The 18,608-nt window shown below is 38.2% G+C and overlaps 2 protein-coding genes across 2 annotated transcripts; both read left to right on the top strand.

Annotated features, from left to right (window-relative positions):
- LOC107759798 (protein trichome birefringence-like 33) lies at positions 1 to 3,498 on the top strand. Its single transcript, XM_016577808.2, has 6 exons — positions 1 to 270; positions 885 to 1,098; positions 1,640 to 1,811; positions 1,914 to 2,113; positions 2,281 to 2,439; positions 2,862 to 3,498. The coding sequence occupies exons 1-6, from the start codon at positions 75 to 77 to the stop codon at positions 3,199 to 3,201; spliced, it is 1,281 nt and encodes a 426-aa protein (XP_016433294.2). The 5' UTR covers positions 1 to 74; the 3' UTR covers positions 3,202 to 3,498.
- A 14,564-nt stretch (positions 3,499 to 18,062) lies between these two features.
- LOC107809650 (uncharacterized) lies at positions 18,063 to 18,608 on the top strand. The gene has a single exon (XM_016634305.1). The coding sequence runs from the start codon at positions 18,063 to 18,065 to the stop codon at positions 18,606 to 18,608; it is 546 nt and encodes a 181-aa protein (XP_016489791.1).

The raw sequence follows: 18,608 nt of genomic DNA, 5'->3' as shown, positions 1-18,608 counted from the left end.
GATGACTTTCACTACCTAACTAAAAACAATAACAAAACAGAAAATAAGTGTAGCTACCAAAGGATTCAAAAAAAATGAAGCCACCTCCATCTTCTTCTCCATTTTCCTCTTCTTTTCTGAGAAAAATTCGTTTTTCTCCTTTTCTTTTAATATTACTACCCTTTATTGTTCTTATTATTATTCTGTACAGTGAAGAATTCAACTGCATTTTTAGCCAGCTTGATTCCAGAGTTTCAAGCCAACAACACAATTCTATGTCAAGAAATATTAGTGAGTAATACTAATGAATTTGCACCTTTTTCTTTCTGTTTTATTTATTTATTTTTGGGAAGAATTATCATGCATGTTTGTCCAAGAGAAAAGAACATGTTTGTTTTCGTGCTGTCTTTGTTTGGTTGCTCCAAACATGAAAATATGACAAATCAATCAAAACATAAAATAAAATCTCTCACAATAAATTTCAAAATTAATGTTCTTTCGAGGCAGAGTCGAGTCCAGGATCTAGAGTCAAGGAGTTCATTAATAAGTATGATCATATTATATATCTATCCAAAGTCCGAGTTGAAAGTACATGGTTCAGTTGAACCCGATGACACTGATCCTAAATTTGCCTCTACAAATATCCGATAACAAAGTTAGGGTAGGCTGCCTACATCATATCCCTTGGGGTGCGGCCCTTCCCTGGTTCCTACGTGAACGCGGGATGTTTCGTGTACTGAACTTGAACTGCTTTTTTTTTAAAAAAATTATTAAACTACATTCGAACACTGACAAACAAAAAAAAATTTAGCTTTTGTTCCCTCTGTCTAAACACAGATCATCTATTTAATCTGCATGAATGAAGTAGGAGTGAAATTGACTGTATTTTTGAATTGTGCTGGTAGAGAAGAACAAACAAAAGTTACCATTTGCAATAGGAGAGACAGAGGAAGGATGCGATGTGTTCAGTGGGAGATGGGTTTGGGACGAGAATCGGCCTTTGTACGAAGAATCAGAGTGTCCGTACATACAACCACAGTTGACTTGCCAAGAACATGGCCGGCCAGATAAAAACTATCAACATTGGAGATGGCAACCTCACGGTTGCTCGCTTCCGAGGTAACATTCTTTTATACTGTCAGTTTATAAAAGTTAAACTTGAACGTAATACTGATTATATTACGAGTCTATTTAGTCAGCAATCTAGAGCTTTTCTGACATCAGTGTAGTTATTTACTGATCACTAGTCGACATATCATTTGATGTTAGTTATGTATAAAGGTAGTAAAATGGTTAAAAGAAAATAGTTATCCACCCATTATCCATTAAAAAAAGCGAGAAAATAGGAATACTAAGTGGGTTATCGATCCATGTTCCTTTGGATAAATAACTCAGGATTCAACCAAGTGTATCATTCAATCTTTTTGAAGCATGGAAGCCAACAAATAATATTAGATCAATTTTACGAAATATTTACATAAAATAGTTAGTTTGGCGGAAAGACCATGGATTCACGTGTACCATAAAAACAGCCTAAATCCGCCCCTGGGAATAAGATGTCAACTTCAATAACAAATACAAACTCACACCATCCTTTCCAAACAGCATTTGTTCCATAAACACATGATTCATGACGCCTTTTGCTAATGTAAAATGGCAGTTTCAATGCGACGTTAATGCTAGAAACTCTTCGGGGGAAGAAGATGTTGTTCGTGGGCGATTCCTTGAACAGAGGACAGTTTGTTTCTATGGTTTGTCTTGTCCATAGACTCGTTCCTGACGATGCTAAATCCATGAAAACTGTTGGTAATTTCGACATTTTCACCATTAAGGTGATCATCTCTAGCAATTTTTGAGCTTACACATTACAATTCTATTAATTTGTGTGTTGATCTAATACACAAATGTAAGTTGGTTTGTATTTTAATTTCCAGGATTATAATGCAACTATTGAGTTCTACTGGGCACCATTTCTACTGGAATCAAATTCTGATGATGCAGTCAAACATAGAATCGAGGAAAGAGTTGTTCGAAAAAGATCAATAAATGCACATGGAAAATATTGGAAAGGAGCTGATATAATTGTGTTCAATACTTATCTTTGGTGGATGAGGGGCCTCCATTTTAATATTTTGTAATTTCCTTTGCTCTTTCTTGTTTTTCGTTTATAAGTTTTAACTTTTATATATTAACCGTGCATACGAATTTTGACACAAGTGATCAGATCACCTAAAAGATAACTACAAGTAATTGCCAGTGACATACTATGTACTAACATATATGAAATGCAAATTGATGCAGGCAAGGGTCATTCGACGATGAAGTGAAAGATATAGTGGAAGTTTCCACAGAGGAGGCATATCGAATGGCAATGAAGAGTATGTTGAAATGGATTAAAAAGAATATGGATCCAAACAAAACCAGAGTCTTTTTCACTAGCATGTCACCTTCTCATGAAAAGTGAGTAAACAATAATCTTTTCTTCCTCTCTTGCCTTGCTATATGTTACATTTTTGGTTTTAATAAAAAGGAAAAAAAATATAAAAAGGCGTTTGGATAATATTTGGTTGAAATAAAACAAAAATATTTGATATTTAAAGTTGGAAAAGAGTAGAAGTATTGTTAGATTTTACGTGGTTTACATATATAATTTTGGGGCGTTGGATCACGAAGGAGTTAACCTACTTTTCCTGTATTCACCCAGGCCCGAGAAAGACCGCACCCCAAGGGGCGTGATGTAGATAGTTTACCCTAATGCAAGCATTAGTGACTACTTCCACATTTTTATGCGACTCGATTTGAAGGAATAATCCAAATTCAATACTTTTTAGTGTGTTCAAACATCATTTTGATAATTTAGGTTTCTATTCTTTGTTTGGCAGGAGCATAGAATGGGGAGGAGAACCAAATAAGAACTGTTACAATGAGACTAAAATGATAGAAGATCCGAATTACTGGGGAACAGATAGTAGAAAAAGCATAATGCAAGTGATTGCAAAAGAATTTAGTAAATCAAAAGTGCCCATCTCATTTCTCAACATCACACAACTCTCAAGTTATAGAAAAGACGCGCACACAACGATTTATAAGAAGCAATGGAGTCCGTTAACACCAGAACAACTAGCAAATCCGTTCAGCTACGCTGATTGTGTTCATTGGTGTTTGCCTGGACTTCAAGATACTTGGAACGAACTTTTATTTGCCAAGCTTTTCTATCCTTGAGATTAATTTTATTGAAAATTGAAGGCGTATCGTGTTATATAATGTTCTCAAAATGGATTTATGGGGTGCTAGGTGAGAAATGGGGCGAGCAATTATTCTCTTCAATTCCTGCAGCAAGAGAGTTTCAAGAATAAATCAAATTCCTTTTGTTCTTTTGGACAGCAGTTTGAGAGAAAATTGTTGAAAAGGAAAACTAGATTATAGCAGTTTATTGCACAAGGAAAGAATTTGTGTCAATCTGTTTTGCCCAGAACTTGGAAGAGAAATTGTACACAATTTATTTTTCTCTTTATCTAATTGAAGAGCTCATATATTCATAAATGTACCAAGTACTATAGTATTGTTTTACATAAAATAAAATAAAAAACAAAAATCAAAACATAACATCACGTCTAAGGGTAGCCCGGTGCAAAGGAATTTGTTATGCTGGGGCCAGGAAAGGGCTGCACCCCAAGAGCTTGTGATGTAGACAACCTACCCTAATGCAAACATTAGTCGCTGCTTCCACGACTCGAACATAGCATCACGTCCAACTAGAAATATTTATTCTTTTAAAGCTTACATGTATGGAGATCTTCTCAAGTCTCCTCTAAGTCATATTGCCAACTAGAAAACATATTATTAATGAAACTTTACTATAAATTTCATAGATATTTTCTTCAGAGAGTATAGAATTCCACATGTATGGTAAATCCCAGGCTTTAAGATATAACAAATGTGGAATTCCACATTTATGGTTGTAACAGAATTTTGAACCAAACAAGCAGCAGAATTGAACTGGTGAAGGAGAAGAAAGTAGTGATTGTCAAAGCTTTTATTCGTCATAGATATTTTCTTCAGAGAGTATAGAATTCCACATGTATGGTAAATCTGGACAGCTTTATATATTTTTTAAAAGAAAAAAAGATGTATAAGGAGTACTATATTTGTGTTCAATTTTTATATTTTGGTAGCTACTTACTGGTGTTTTCATCTCTTCAATAGTATAAAGATATGCATATGATTCTTTACTTTTCGCGAATTTTTCTCTTGGTACATGTAGACAATAAATTTGTGTCAAGAAAATAAAATTAAGATCGAAAAATATCGCAACAATCGTAGTATTTAATTTCGAATATTTGAGTGTACAATCTCAATGAATCCTCTGATTCTTCTTTTCAATGGTAAATAAATTCAAGGGCCTTTGAACTTGATCTTGAATCTATGTTTGTTGCCACGAACGATGATCTTGTTCTTGAGCTTGAGCTTGATTGCTTGGATTTGAACTTGATTTAGTTTTCGTTCTTGAGCTTGAACTTGATTTGTTCTTCGTTCTTGAGCTTGAGCTTGATTTGTTCTTCGTTCTTGAGCTTGAAGCTTGAAACTTGTGGAGGATTTTGCAGCGTTTGATCCACGAGCTCTTTCTTGCTTCTTGTTATAACTTCTGGTGTCTTTTCTGAGTTATGAAGACCCCTATTTATAGTTGTGGAAAGGAAGAGTTATGATAAGAACAAACTCTTTCCGACCAATCAAATTGAAGTGTGACATGACTGCATTTGATTGGCCAGAACATGTCACTTGCACACGTGGTGCGATTTCATTGGTCTTTTAGTGTGACTGGACATGCCTTGTCATTTTGACACGTAGCATTGTCCTATTGGCTCTTCCGCTTGACTTGGCGCGCCACGTCATTTGACACGTGTCACCAATCTGGGCCTCTAAAAAGATATCATCTTGGGCTTAATGAAGTGGGCTCATCACTTTAGCCCAATAAATTAAGACTTATTTATTTAATCCATATATATTGGACTTATATATATAATTCTATTATATTAGCTCATAATATTTGTTTGGACCAATATATCTTGAATTTAAATATAGTCCAAATAATTTTATCGATAAAATTTAAATGCTTACAAATGCCCCCTACTTCAAGACTTGTTGACGCATTTAAATCTTTGAAGATTAGGCTTGAAGTATTTATATTAGTATACTGTTACATGCCTCAATCACATAGAATATAAAAACCATTAAATTTTAGATTCCAAGATGGTCCGTCACGTACTTTGCAATCTATATTCTACTTGGTGAGCAATCTCTATTCTTGGAAAAGCATTCCTTTTTTGTCTCTAATAAAATATTTTGCTGTGACTTGAAATTTTAGGAGGACACTACAAATTACACTTGATTCCTTGTAGAGAGTCCTTACCGTAATGACCGGATACAATTCATCCATTCACAAATTCCAACACAATTGATTTGTCGGAATTCTTACATTGCCGCCGTAGTTAGACCAATCCTTCTTCGAAGACACAAAGCAGTAGCCGAATCCGACATGAAATACAATTGCAATATCCCACATCGTCAAATTTATTGTCCGATGCCTTCCCATATGTGTATATATAGACGTATGTTCTTCCCCTCTAAACATCAATTTGTAGTATTCGCAAGCTCTATTGAGTCTAGTTTTGTGGACACGGAAGCATTGACGCGAAGGTAATTTTTTTTTCTTTTCTTGTGCTTTTCTTCCTTTGTTATCTTTTTTTCCTTTTTTTGTAGGTCAAGCGAGAAAGATATGCTCTTGTTCAACGAGATAATCTACACATGAAGAAGACAATCTTGAAGTGTGAAGGGATGAGTACTCATCCTTACCCGACTATCGGAGAGATTACTCTCAATGTGGCTCGACTATCGGAGAGATTACTCTCAAAACGGCTCGACTATCAGAGTGATTACTCTCAAAACGACCTGACTTTCGGCAAGGCCAACTTAAGGTGCAAAGGGACTCATATGTCCACCTTAAGATTGGAAAGTTGTAGTTCCTTTTAAGGACAAACCCGCGAAGAGGCCAACTTAAGCTGCAAAAGGACTTATATGTCCACCTTAAGATTGGAAGAGTTATATGTCCACATAATGTGGCTTGACTATCGGAGAGATTACTCGCAAAACGGCCCGACTATCGGAGAGATTACTCTCAATGTGGCCTGACTATCGAAGAGATTACTCTCAAAACGGCCCGACTATCGGAGAGATTACTCTCAATGTGGCTTGACTATCGGAGAGATTACTCTCAAAACGACCCGACTTTCGGCAAGGCCAACTTAAGGTGCAAAGGGACTTATATGTCCACCTTAAGATTGGAAAGTTATAGTTCCTTTTAAGGACAAACTCGCGAAGAGGCCAACTTAAGGTGCAAAAGGACTTATATGTCCACCTTAAGATTGGAAGACTTATATATCCACAGAATGTGGCTTGACTATCGCAGAGATTACTCTCAAAACGGCCTGACTATCGGAGATATTACTCTCAATGTGGCCTGACTATCAGAGAGATTACTCTCAAAATGACCCGACTTTCGGCAAGGCCAACTTAAGGTGCAAAGGGACTTATATGTCCACCTTAAGATTGGAAAGTTATAAAGCTTCAACTCGAAGACGACCTTAACTTGAACACTTGGAAAACTTTGAAGATTTGGCGGACTTTGCAGACTTCAACTCGAAGATTCGGAGGGTTAAACAATTCAACTTTAAGACCGACGAATTTGAAGACTGAAACTTGAAGACCGACGAACTTGAAGACTTCAACTTTGAGAATTGGAGGGCCTAAATATTTCAACTTGAAGATCGGCGAATTTGAAGACTTCAACTTGAAGACCGACGGACTTGAAGACTTCATCTTTGAGCCTTGGAGGGCCTAAATATTTCAACTTGAAGATCGACGAATTTGAAGACTTCAACTTGAAAACCGACAGACTTGAAGACTTCAACTTTGAGACTTGGAGGGCCTAAATATTTCAACTTGAAGATCAGCGGATTTGAAGACTTCAACTTGAAAACCGACGGGGTTGAAGATTTCAACTTGGGGACTTCAACTTGAATACACTTGAAGACTTAAACTTGGAGACTTCGAGGGCTTAAATATTTCAGCTTCTCTTTTGCTTTACATTGTTCGACTTTTATCTTAGTCGCATAATTTTCAGCTTTACGTGCTTGTAACAAATGATTCATATCTTGCCGTGGGAGAGTGAAAATAACGAACCGTTTGATGACTTCAATATCTAAAATATATCTAATACACAGAATCAAAAACCTTCAGAATCGCGCCGGATAATATTTTGAAACCAACTTTCGATTTCACCATGTTGAAAATTTTAGATTTGCGCAGTCTCACCAAAAAATTCATATCTAGGTATAGAAATATCAAAATTGCAAACTGTTTGATTTCAAGAAAACTAGACTTCAAGATCTAGAACATATCCAAAATTCTCAATCAAACAACTTCAGAATCGTCCCAGATATTATTTTGAAATCAACTTTATATTGCACCATGCTATCAATTCCAGATTTGTGCAGTCTCACCAAAGATTCATATCTCGGTGTAGAAATATCGAAATTGCAAACCATTTGATTTTAAGAAAACTAGACTTAAAGATCTAGAACATATCCAAAATTCCCAATCAACCAACTTCAGAATCGTCCCAAATAATATTTTGAATTCAACTTTATATTGCACCATGCTATCAATTCCAGATTTGCGTAGTCTCACCAAAAAAATCATATCTCGGTGTAGAAATATCAAAATTGCAAAACGTTTGATTTCAAGAAAACTAGACTTCAAGACCTAGAACATATCCAAAATTCTCAATCAAATAACTTCTGAACCATCCCAGATAATATTCTGAAATTAACTTTACATTGCACCACTCTATCAATTCTAGATTTGCGCAGTCTCACAAAAATTCATATCTTGGTATGGAAGCTTCGAGATCGGAAGATGTATTACTTGCTATCAATCGAAATTTAAGAGCCATATTCTCACAAATATCTTGTGTTCAAGTCTCATTGAATTTGAAACGTCGTGCCAAGCAATCTTTTCCTTATACTTGTGTTTCCTTTTGATATCTCTCTTCTCTTCCCCTTTTTTTAAGGCAGAGAGCGGACTTGGAGACCAACAAACTTGAAGGTTTGGCGATCCTTAAGACATAGAGAATCCCTGGACTTCAATGCAAATACTTGACATCCTCCTAAAATTGGCCCATCGAAGATATCAATTTACCATGGAGGGTTGCCCCCTTTAAATCAAATGAGATCAAAGTTCAACAGGAGGATGGCATTTCAGTTTGATCTTACATTACTTCATACTTCATTCGAACAACAATTGGAGCAATATGTATCTTTGAACTTATGCGACTGAACTTAAAATGAAACTCTAGGCTGCCTACGTACCTCGGCGAAGAGGATCGAGTCATACCGTAGTTCAGACTGGGTGATTTTTTAAAATTTTTTTTATGTCCTAACTTTTGCCTAGGCCGCCTCTTTCGAAGTTTTCAACCTATCGGACTCCCTTTTTTTATGTCCTAACTTTTGCCTAGGTCGCCTCTTTCGAGATTTTCAACCTAGCAGACGTTTTTTTGGGCCGTACACAGTTTATACTCTTGCGGGACAGGAGTGTAGCAACATACAATTTAGGCTCGTGCGTCAAGGAGCATTGCAACTTCAAGGATAATACTTCTTCAAAAACTTGCCATTGATAGGGCCGCTCCTCATACCATCTGCATCAACTAGCTTGTAAGCCCCACTTGAGTAAGCTTCTTGTACGACATATGGCCTATCCCATTTTGAAGTGAACTTCCCTACAGGTTTATGAGAAGTAATTATGGGTCTTCGTACGACAAGGACTTGATCTCCTACTTGAAAGGATCTCGGGCGAACTCTTTTATTGAAGGCGCGAGATAATCGAGCTTGATAACATTCAAGACTCTGTTGAGCTTCCATTCTCTTTTCATCAAGAGCTTCTAACTCTGCTAACCGAACGAGCATTTTCTTCATCAGTGATCCCTCTTGAATAGCCAGTCGTAACGAAGGTATTTGATGCTCAAGTGGCAAGACGACTTCGACTCCATAAACAAGTGAATAAGGAGTTGCCTGTGTTGGCGTGCGGTGAGTCGTCCTATATGCCCATAGAGCTTCTTCCATACGGTCATTCCAATCTCTTTGGGATTTGGAGATGACTTTCTTTAACAAGTTGCATAGAGTCTTGTTGAATGCCTCAGTTAGACCATTGGCGGCAACATTGTACATCGAAGAGTTACGTTGCTTGAAGCCAAAGAGATCACAAATCTTGTTCATTAACCTATTATCGAATGGCTTTCCATTATCCGTTATTATGTAACGAGGAATGCCAAAGCGATAAATAATGTTTACTCGGATGAAACTTGCAACATTTTCCTTCTTTACTTCCTTAAGAGCAACAACTTCAGCCCATTTTGAGAAGTAGTCAGTTGCAGCCAATATGTTTAGGTGCCCACCAGAGGACTTTGGCAGTGGTCCAACAACATCCAATCCCCAAGCATCAAATGGACAGGATGCAACAGTCGGGTGCAACACTTCAGGAGGTTGATGAGTAAAATTCACATGGAATTGACAAGCCTTGCATCTTCGAGCGTAGTCCGAACAATCTTTTACCATCATTGGCCAATAATATCCCATCCTTTTTATATGGAAGTGAAGCTTTGGTCTAGATTGGTGTGACCCACATACCCCAAAATATGCCTCTTGCAATGCTTGGAGAGCTTCTTCTTCTCCTAAGCATCGCAAGAGTACTCCCTCGAACGACCTTCTATATAGAGTATCCTTGTAGTAAAGGAAGCGAGGTGCACAACGACGGATTTCAGTCCTTCTCCTCGGATTTTCTGGAAGTATCCCATAGCATAAGTAGTCGATAATGGTTTGTCGCCATTCTTCTTTCTCAACTTCAGAAACAACAACAAGATGCTCGAGTTCGTTTTCTTCACCTTCAGCCTCATTTGGCGGTGGTACTACCCATTTCTGGCAGACGGTAACTTGTGCTTGATCAGGCAGAGCTAATGATGAAGCTAGAGCAGCTAAAACATCAGCTTTCTTATTTTCTTTCCTTGGCACATGCTGAATAGTCACATCACCGATCCACCCTATCAACATTTTAGCATAATCATGATATGGGCGTAGTTCAGGCTTCTTAACCTCGTAACTACCCAAAAGCTGATTGACCACTAACTGGGAGTCACCAAAGACTTGCAATTACAATTGCTTCATATCAACAACCATTTCAAGCCCAAGTATTAATGCTTGATACTCAGCAACATTGTTGGAACAGAGTTGTGTCAAGGTGAAGGAGTAGGGCAAGACTTCACCTTGGGGAGTGATAAATACTATGCCAGCCCCAACTCTCCCACGATGCACAACACCATCAAAGTACATCTTCCATGGAGGTTGAACTTCAATGACCATTGCGTCCTCATCGGGTAGTTCATCAGTTAGTTCCCAGTCATCAGGTATCGGATGATCTGCCAAGAAGTCTGCCAATGCTTGTCCTTTTACAGCCTTTTGAGGGATGTACAAAATCTTGAATTGTTGAAATTGGAGGTACCATATCGCTAGTCGATCACTAAGAACAGGTTTTGACATCACGAACTTGATGGGATTTGCTTTAGAAACAAGATGGACAACATGAGCTTGAAAGTAGTGCTTCAACTTTTGAATTGAGAAGACTAACGCCAAACACAACTTCTCAATTGTAGAATAATTCAACTCGTTTGGTGTCATCATACTGCTCAAGTAGAAAAGAGAGTTTTCTTTCCCCTCACTATTTTCTTGGGCCAACAGTGCTCCAACAGACCTTTCCTGTGCCGCAATGTATAGTATCAATGGCTTTCCAGGTATAGGAGCTGCTAAAACTGGAGGCTTCATCAAGTAGGTTTTGATATTTTCGAAGGCATTGCTACAATCTTGGTCCCACTTGAAAGGAACGCCTTTCTTCATGAGGCGACTAAATGGTTGGCACCTCCCAGCTAGGTTTGATATGAATCTTCTAAGGTATGCTAGCTTTCCTTGCAGACTTTTCAATTCATGGATATCTCGAGGCTCAGGCATTTTCAAAATGGCATCCACTTTGGCTTGATCAATTTCGATCCCTCGATGTCGGACAGTAAAACCAAGGAACTTTCCAGAAGTAACTCCAAAGACACATTTCAAAGGATTCATCCTAAGTTGGTACCTCCGGAGCAATTCAAATACCATCCTCAAGTCTTTCATATGGGCGCCCTTCTCTCTTGATTTCATCACCAAGTCGTCAACATAGCATTCGACATTCTTGTGGAGAAGATCGTTGAAAATATTTTGCATAGCCCTTTGGTAAGTAGCACCAGCATTCTTCAAGCCAAAATGCATTACCTTGTAGCAATAAATACCCTTTGGAGTACGGAATGCATTAAGCTCTTCATCTTTTGGTGCCATGCGTATTTGGTTATAGCCCAACGAACCGTCCATGAAAGACATTGCCTCGTAACCAGTAGTAGCATCGATCATCAGCTCTGGAATAGGAAGCGGAAATTCATCTTTCGGACATGCATTGTTGAGATCTCTAAAGTTAACGCAAACTCGAATCTGGCCATTCTTTTTCCTTACAAGGACAATACTTGAAACCCATGTTGGGTATTTAACTTCGCGAATAAATCCAGGTTCGATGAGTTTGTTAACTTTAGTTTCAATCAAGGGAACCAAGTCTGACCTAAAATGCCTTTGAGCTTGTTTAACAGGGCAAGCACCATTTTTGACTGCAAGGTGATGGACTGCTACTTTCGGGTCCAAGCTAGACATCTCTTTGTAACTCCAAGCAAAGACATCCCTGAACTCTTTGAGTAACTCAATGTAAGTGCTCTCTTCATCAGCTTCTAGTAAAGCACTTAGGTAGGTGGGCCTTGGCTCTTCATCGGTGCCAAGGTTGACTTCTTTTAAGGCATCAATTGTCGTCTTCACTCCTTCTTCAAGTTCAGGTGGAGCATCTTTCACATCTTCATCTTCTTGAGGGTCCCCATCATTGAATAATATGTGATAACACGATGAAACATGCTCCAATTCTGCATTATCCTCCATCGAAGACGGAACACCATTCTCGCCTTGTACAGTGACATGATACGAAGAACCTACTCTCTCTTTATCTTCATCACGTTCCTTAGTATAGACCACAATATATGGATTTACCTTCAGTACTTCTTCACATGAAACCACAAGTTTTGTTTGTCGCCTCATTCTAGAAGGAACCAAACTTTGGAAATCCTTAGAGATCTCTTGAATTTTGGGTGAAGCCGGTGTTCTTGTATTTCGATAATTTCTCTAGAACTTATTCCCCTTCTTTAATGGACCTAATCTCTCAAATACGGAAGTTCTCACAGTTGATTTTCCAAGCCAATCAAAGACAAAAGGCATGTTAGAAGTGGCAGATTAGTCTTCTATTCTGATATAATTGCTACTCGCCCTTCTTATTGAGATGCGCACTGGTGACAATTGCTTGTATCCCAGACCTTCACGTGGTTGCCTCGTTGCAGCTTCTGATGGGAGCTTCCCTAACTTTGACGGCTCATTGAGATTGTATCCAACTTTTGCAAATAGCTTGTAAGCGTTAGGATCAAAAACTTCATCTGTTCGCTTTGTAGGGAGTGCCACATTCTGCAAATGATTTTGGGCTACAAACCCTGCAAGCGATTTTGAGGGCAACTTTACTGCCTTAATTTGTTTTACCAGAAGAGTTAAATACCTTAGTGTCTTGGTTTGGAGATTATATGATTCGCCCTCGTCTTTCTTCCTTTTAGGGACATATTGGAGCGCGAGACTTACTTTCTTTCCATAAGAAGTAATACCCCCTTTATGAGATTTATTCACGTTGGCGGGTACCTCCTCAGTAATAGCTTTGGCTTTACCAATAGTCACCTCAGCTCTTTTAGTTATGGGTTCGTCATTCTTGCTTTTCATACCATTATCAACTTTTAGCTCCTTCACAATGCGGTTCTTCAAGTAGAACTTTGCATCGGCGAAGTGTGACTCAGCCTCGGTGAATGGCTCATCATCAGCAACTACTGTCTTCTTGACTTCACCCTCGTAGTATTTCAAACATTGATGGTAGGTATATGGAACAACTTTATTCTCATGTATCCAAGACCTCCCAAGCAAAACATTGTATGAAGTCTTCGCGTCGATCACATGCAACCATGCACTTGATTGCATATCTTTAATAGTAATTCCCAACCTGATCGTGCCTATGGATTTTTGCCCCCCTTGGTTGAATCCTTGGATCATCACACGACTTTCTGAGAGTTCATTCATAGGAATACCAAGTTCTTTCATAGTGTGTATTGGCAAAATATTCACTGAGGATTCTCCATCAACCAAAAATTCGATTTACCCTTTCATCGCGCATATAGCCAACCAGGTACAATGGGCGGTTATGAGGCGTGTTACCTAGCAAAAGATCGTCATTTGTGAACGTGACCTTTTCCTCACAAGCGTTAAATCCTTGAAGAGTGGACTCGATGGGCTTTTCTGAAGATGGTGCCAATGGTAGATCATCACATTTTTCTTCCCCTTTGTCAGCATGGCAACAAGAGGCATCAATACCCTCATGGGAAATCTTCGTGCAGAACCAACTTGGTAAAACTCCGCCAAGATCACTGGATTTCGTGGCTTTTGAGAATGGTGCATCTCCACTTTTGCTTTCTTCAAATGCCTAACTGGATTCTTTTTCGTTGGTCTCTTTACCATCATCTTCCTTGTTGGTTGTTCTATTGATTCTTTTCGTGGGCTCCTTTTGTGGCGCCTACGACGAGTCACCAACGTCCAACCTTCATCATCATCAGGTTGATCATTTTCAACTTTGTTATTCACCAGTAATTCTTCATTTTTGATTCCTTTTAAATTGCATAACTCATCTAGACTGAATGAGCCAAAGGTGATACAAACTTGGTTCACGCTTGCTTTCTCATCTTCAAGCACGATCTTCTTTTCACGGGCCAGGTCCATAACTTTGTCCTTGAAGACAAAGCACTTCTCCATAGGGTGGCTTACAAGTCAGTGATATTTGCAGTAATTTGGGTCGTTCGTTTTCCCAGCTTCATTTGGTCGCTTCATCTCCGGAAGCTCAATGAGATTTAACTCGAGGAGTTCTTCAAAAATGGCTGGCACATCAGAATCCAGGAATGGGTATTCTTTCTCCTGCATTTCTTTTAGAGTCAACTTTCCACTTGGCTTATCTTGAAAAGAAGTGGATTTCATACTCTTCTTCTTGCTCACCTTCGTCGTGAACTTCATAGGTGACGTATTGACATTTATAGCTTCTTTGCTTTCAGACTTGGGTACGAACTTGCCCCACTTCCTAACTTCTTGCTTGTCATTCGCTTTGCGAGGTTCATAGATGGGCAGCCTTTCATTTCCAGCGGAGGCCATGCTCAATTCCATGTCATGGGCACGAGTTGCAAGTTCTTCAAATGTGCTAGGCTTGATACCTTGCAAGATGTAGGGCAATCCCCAATGCATGCCTTGGATGCACATCTCTATGCCTGAAGCTTTACTAAGCCTATCTTTACAGTTGAGGCTTGCATTCTTCCAATGATTGATAAAGTCGATAACTGGTTCCCCCTTTCGTTGACGAGTATTTGTAAGCTCTATCATACTCATAGTGCGTATTGTGTTATAAAAGTGATTGAGGAATTCTTGCTTTAGTTGATCCCAGCTATCAACAGATCCAGCCTCGAGGTCCGTGTACCAATCAAAAGCATTTCCTTTTAATGAGCAGACAAACTGCCTGACGAGGTAATCTCCATAAGTCCCAGCATTGTTGCATGTCTTAACAAAGTGCACCACAAGTTGCTTTGGGTTACCTTTACAATCAAACTGTTGAAACTTTGGAGGTTGATAGCCAACAGGCATCTTCAACATATCGACCCTTGCAGTGTATGGCTTTGCATATGTAAGGGAGGATTTGGCAGCAACTTCATATTTGTTTGTAATGGTTCCTTCAGTGAACTCCTTCAGTTGATCTATTGGAATCATCCCTTCAGATGAGACAGGAATAGCCTTAGTGGATGCTACTTGTCTTGGGAGAGAGTCACTCTCTAGAACTTTTGGGAGCTTGCCAGGTGCATGGGTTGATTCTTCTTCCATCAAGATTCTCACTCTGTCTATTAGCTTGTCAATTCTAGCCTCTTGATTTTGCATGCATTTTGTCAAGCCAGCGATTGCTTCCGTCAAGTTTTCCAACTGCTCCTCCATAGACGAAGTGTTTGTTACCATGGCTTGCATGATTGTCGTGGACGACAGAGAGTAGCATGGATTTTTACACAGATTGATCCTTGATTGGCTCACGCTATGTGGTGTAAGTGGGGAGGATCCATCACTTGAAGCATCATCATCTTCCTTCACAACAGAGTGCTTGGATTCGGAGAGGTCAAGTAGAGCAAGAATTTTCTTGATCTTTTCAGCAACATTGCTTCCTCCTTCAGATGCGTTTGTGGAAGATCTTGCCCCTTTTGAGGATGAAGATCTGAAAACAGGGGTTGACGCAGATGACACTCGGGGTGCTTGTTGTCCTAAAGAGATTGCTTTGCTCCTCGTAACTGGTCCAAAGCTTCCGAAGGTAACATCGAGGATGCTTTCCACATCAGCATAGAACCTGGAGTTAGCAGCCTTGGTGGAAGTTGAACCGGAGTTGATTTTCTTTGAAGCCATTTCAATGTTCTTGGTATTTGGTGAATGAAAAGTTGAGATGAGAGGCAGAGATTGTCCCACTGGGCATGCCAGAATTTGTAGACAATAAATTTGTGTCAAGAAAATAAAATCAAGATCGAAAAATATCGCAACAATCGTAGTATTTAATTTCGAATATTTAAGTGTACACTCTCTATGAATCCTCTGATTCTTCTTTTCAATGGTAAATAAATTCAAGGGCCTTTAAACTTGATCTTGAATCTATGTTTGTTGCCACGAACGATGATCTTGTTCTTGAGCTTGAGCTTGATTGCTTGGACTTGAACTTGATTTAGTCTTCGTTCTTGAGCTTGAACTTGATTTGTTCTTCGTTCTTGAGCTTGAACTTGATTTGCTCTTCGTTCTTGAGCTTGAACTTGATTTGTTCTTCGTTCTTGAGCTTGAACTTGATTTGTTCTTCGTTCTTGAGCTTGAACTTGATTTATTGAAATTGAACTTGAAGCTTGAAACTTGTGGAGGATTTTGCAGCGTTTGATCCACGAGCTCTTTCTTGCTTCTTGCTATAACTTCTGGTGTCTTTTCTGAGTTATGAAAACCCCTATTTATAGTTGTGGAAAGGAAGAGTTATGATAAGAACAAACTCTTTCCGACCAATCAAATTGAAGTGTGACATGGCTGCATTTGATTGGCCAGAACATGTCACTTGCACACGTGGCGCGATTTCATTGGTCTTTTAGTGTGACTGGACATGCCTTGTCATTTTGATATGTGGCATTGTCCTATTGGCTCTTCCGCTTGACTTGGCGCGCCATGTCATTTGACACATGACACCAAACTGGGCCTCTAGGAAGATATCATCTTGGGCTTAATGAAGTGGGCTCATCACTTTAGCCCAATTAAATGAGCTAGCCCAATAGATTAAGACTTATTTATTTAATCCATATATATTGAACTTATATATATAATTCTATTATATTAGCTCATAATATTTGTTTGGACCAATATATCTTGAATTTAAATATAGTCCAAATAATTTTATCGATTTAGATTCGATAAAATTTAAATGCTTACAGTACAATAAAAGAGTAGGTCCGCAAAACTTTAATTTTGAAGGGCTAAATGATGTTATTTGGTCGATAAATATTTGTTCGGACAAAGATTACTTTTAATCTACCGCTAAAACTATTTACATCTGGTAGCCGCAAAAGTATAAAAATTATATATTTTTTGTGTATATCATACAAAAATCTATATATACAAACGATATACAGAAAATATATATTTTTCCGACCATTAATTTAAGAGCGGCTATACTTTTCCCCACTTGTGTATTGGTTTCCTGTAGCTAAAGGCAGATGTTCAGTTTTACCTTTCTAATAGTAAGATAGGAGTATATTTGAAGTTTTGGCTTTCACTTGAAGGGTTTAAAGATTAAATTTTAACTTATATACATTGACAAACAAAATTTCACTGTCAAAGTTATTTATCAGTTGTAAAAGGTCATTTACCAATTGTAATAGTTCATGAAAGAAATGTGACTATGTCTAATTAGTAAATTATTTTGTCAATAAAAGTTAACAAAAGTATTTTAATTCGTCGATCATAACCGCGAAACACGGGTTAATTCACTAGTACGCAGAATTGCCAAAATTTTAATCAACAACATTATAAGCTAATTTTAAAAAACTGTTTACATAATTGTAATAACTTACTGACCATTGGCAGTTGAACTAGGTAGGGAGTCGTTGTAAAATTTATTTTAGGCAAATCTACGTCAGAATAAGAGGGAAAAGTTCGGAGTCATATATAAAAATAAGTTTAGAATTCAACAATTATAACGCCATTTGAATTAATGCCCAAGACAACAAAGTTGTGAGCCTCAAAAACCTAGATGTAACCTAAGTCAGTCATGTTAGATCTAATTTTAATGACGAAAATAATATATTTGCTCTTTGTATAGGAACTCTTGGATAACTGTCAAGATTGGCGAAATCAATCAGCAATGATCAAGGAACGTATGGATTGATATACAAGATTGACGGAATAAATCAGAAGATACTGACAAGATCAAGAGACGTGATTAAAGGAAGAAGACATCAATCAGAAAATCTGTCAATTTATTACATCTAGTCGACTAATTAAAAAACTAGTCAACTAACAACAATTAAGTTTAAAAATAAACAATTCACCCCCTCTTGTACTTTCAATTGGTATCAGAGCAAGACTCACGTTTTTCTTTTGCTTAATAGCTCGTGAGAAAAGATCATGGCAAATCAAGTTATCGTAGGAGCTCTCTTCCCGGAAGGAACTTCACAAGTTAGGCCACCATACTTCAATGGACAACATTTCTCCCATTAGAAAGTGCGTATGGAGATCTATGCCAAGGCATATGACGTTAAAGTATGGAGAATCATCAAAAAAGGGAATTATCCCCCGCTAGTTGCCGCTCAACCACTTGCTGATCCTGAAGATATAGATTCATATACAAACGAGCAAATGGAAGTGGTGCAAGTTAACAATAAAGCGAGAAACCTGCTTTATAATGCCATAAGTGGTGAAGAGTATGAGAAAATCTCTAGCCGTGACACAGCCAAAGAAATGTGGGACAAGCTTGAAGTTACATACAAAGGAACCAGCAAGGTAAAGGAAACACATATCAACATATTGGTTCATGATTACGAAATCTTTTCAATGAAAGAAGGAGAGTCTATTGAAGAGATGTTTGCTAGATTCAGCAAAATAATTAGCGATCTAAAAGCCTTCGACAAACCATATACGAGTAATGATCAAGTCAAAAAAATTCTCAGAAGCCTACCAACTACTTGGCAGACCAAAGTGGTCACACTTGAATCTCAGGATCTAAACAAGTTATCCTATGATGAACTACGAGGAGAACTCATAGCCTTTGAATAG

This window comes from Nicotiana tabacum, chromosome 11 (genome assembly GCF_000715075.1).
Source record: "Nicotiana tabacum cultivar K326 chromosome 11, ASM71507v2, whole genome shotgun sequence".
Taxonomy (NCBI): Eukaryota; Viridiplantae; Streptophyta; class Magnoliopsida; order Solanales; family Solanaceae; genus Nicotiana; species Nicotiana tabacum.
Note: the sequence above shows the minus strand (reverse complement) of the source record. Positions and strands in the feature narration are given on the sequence as shown.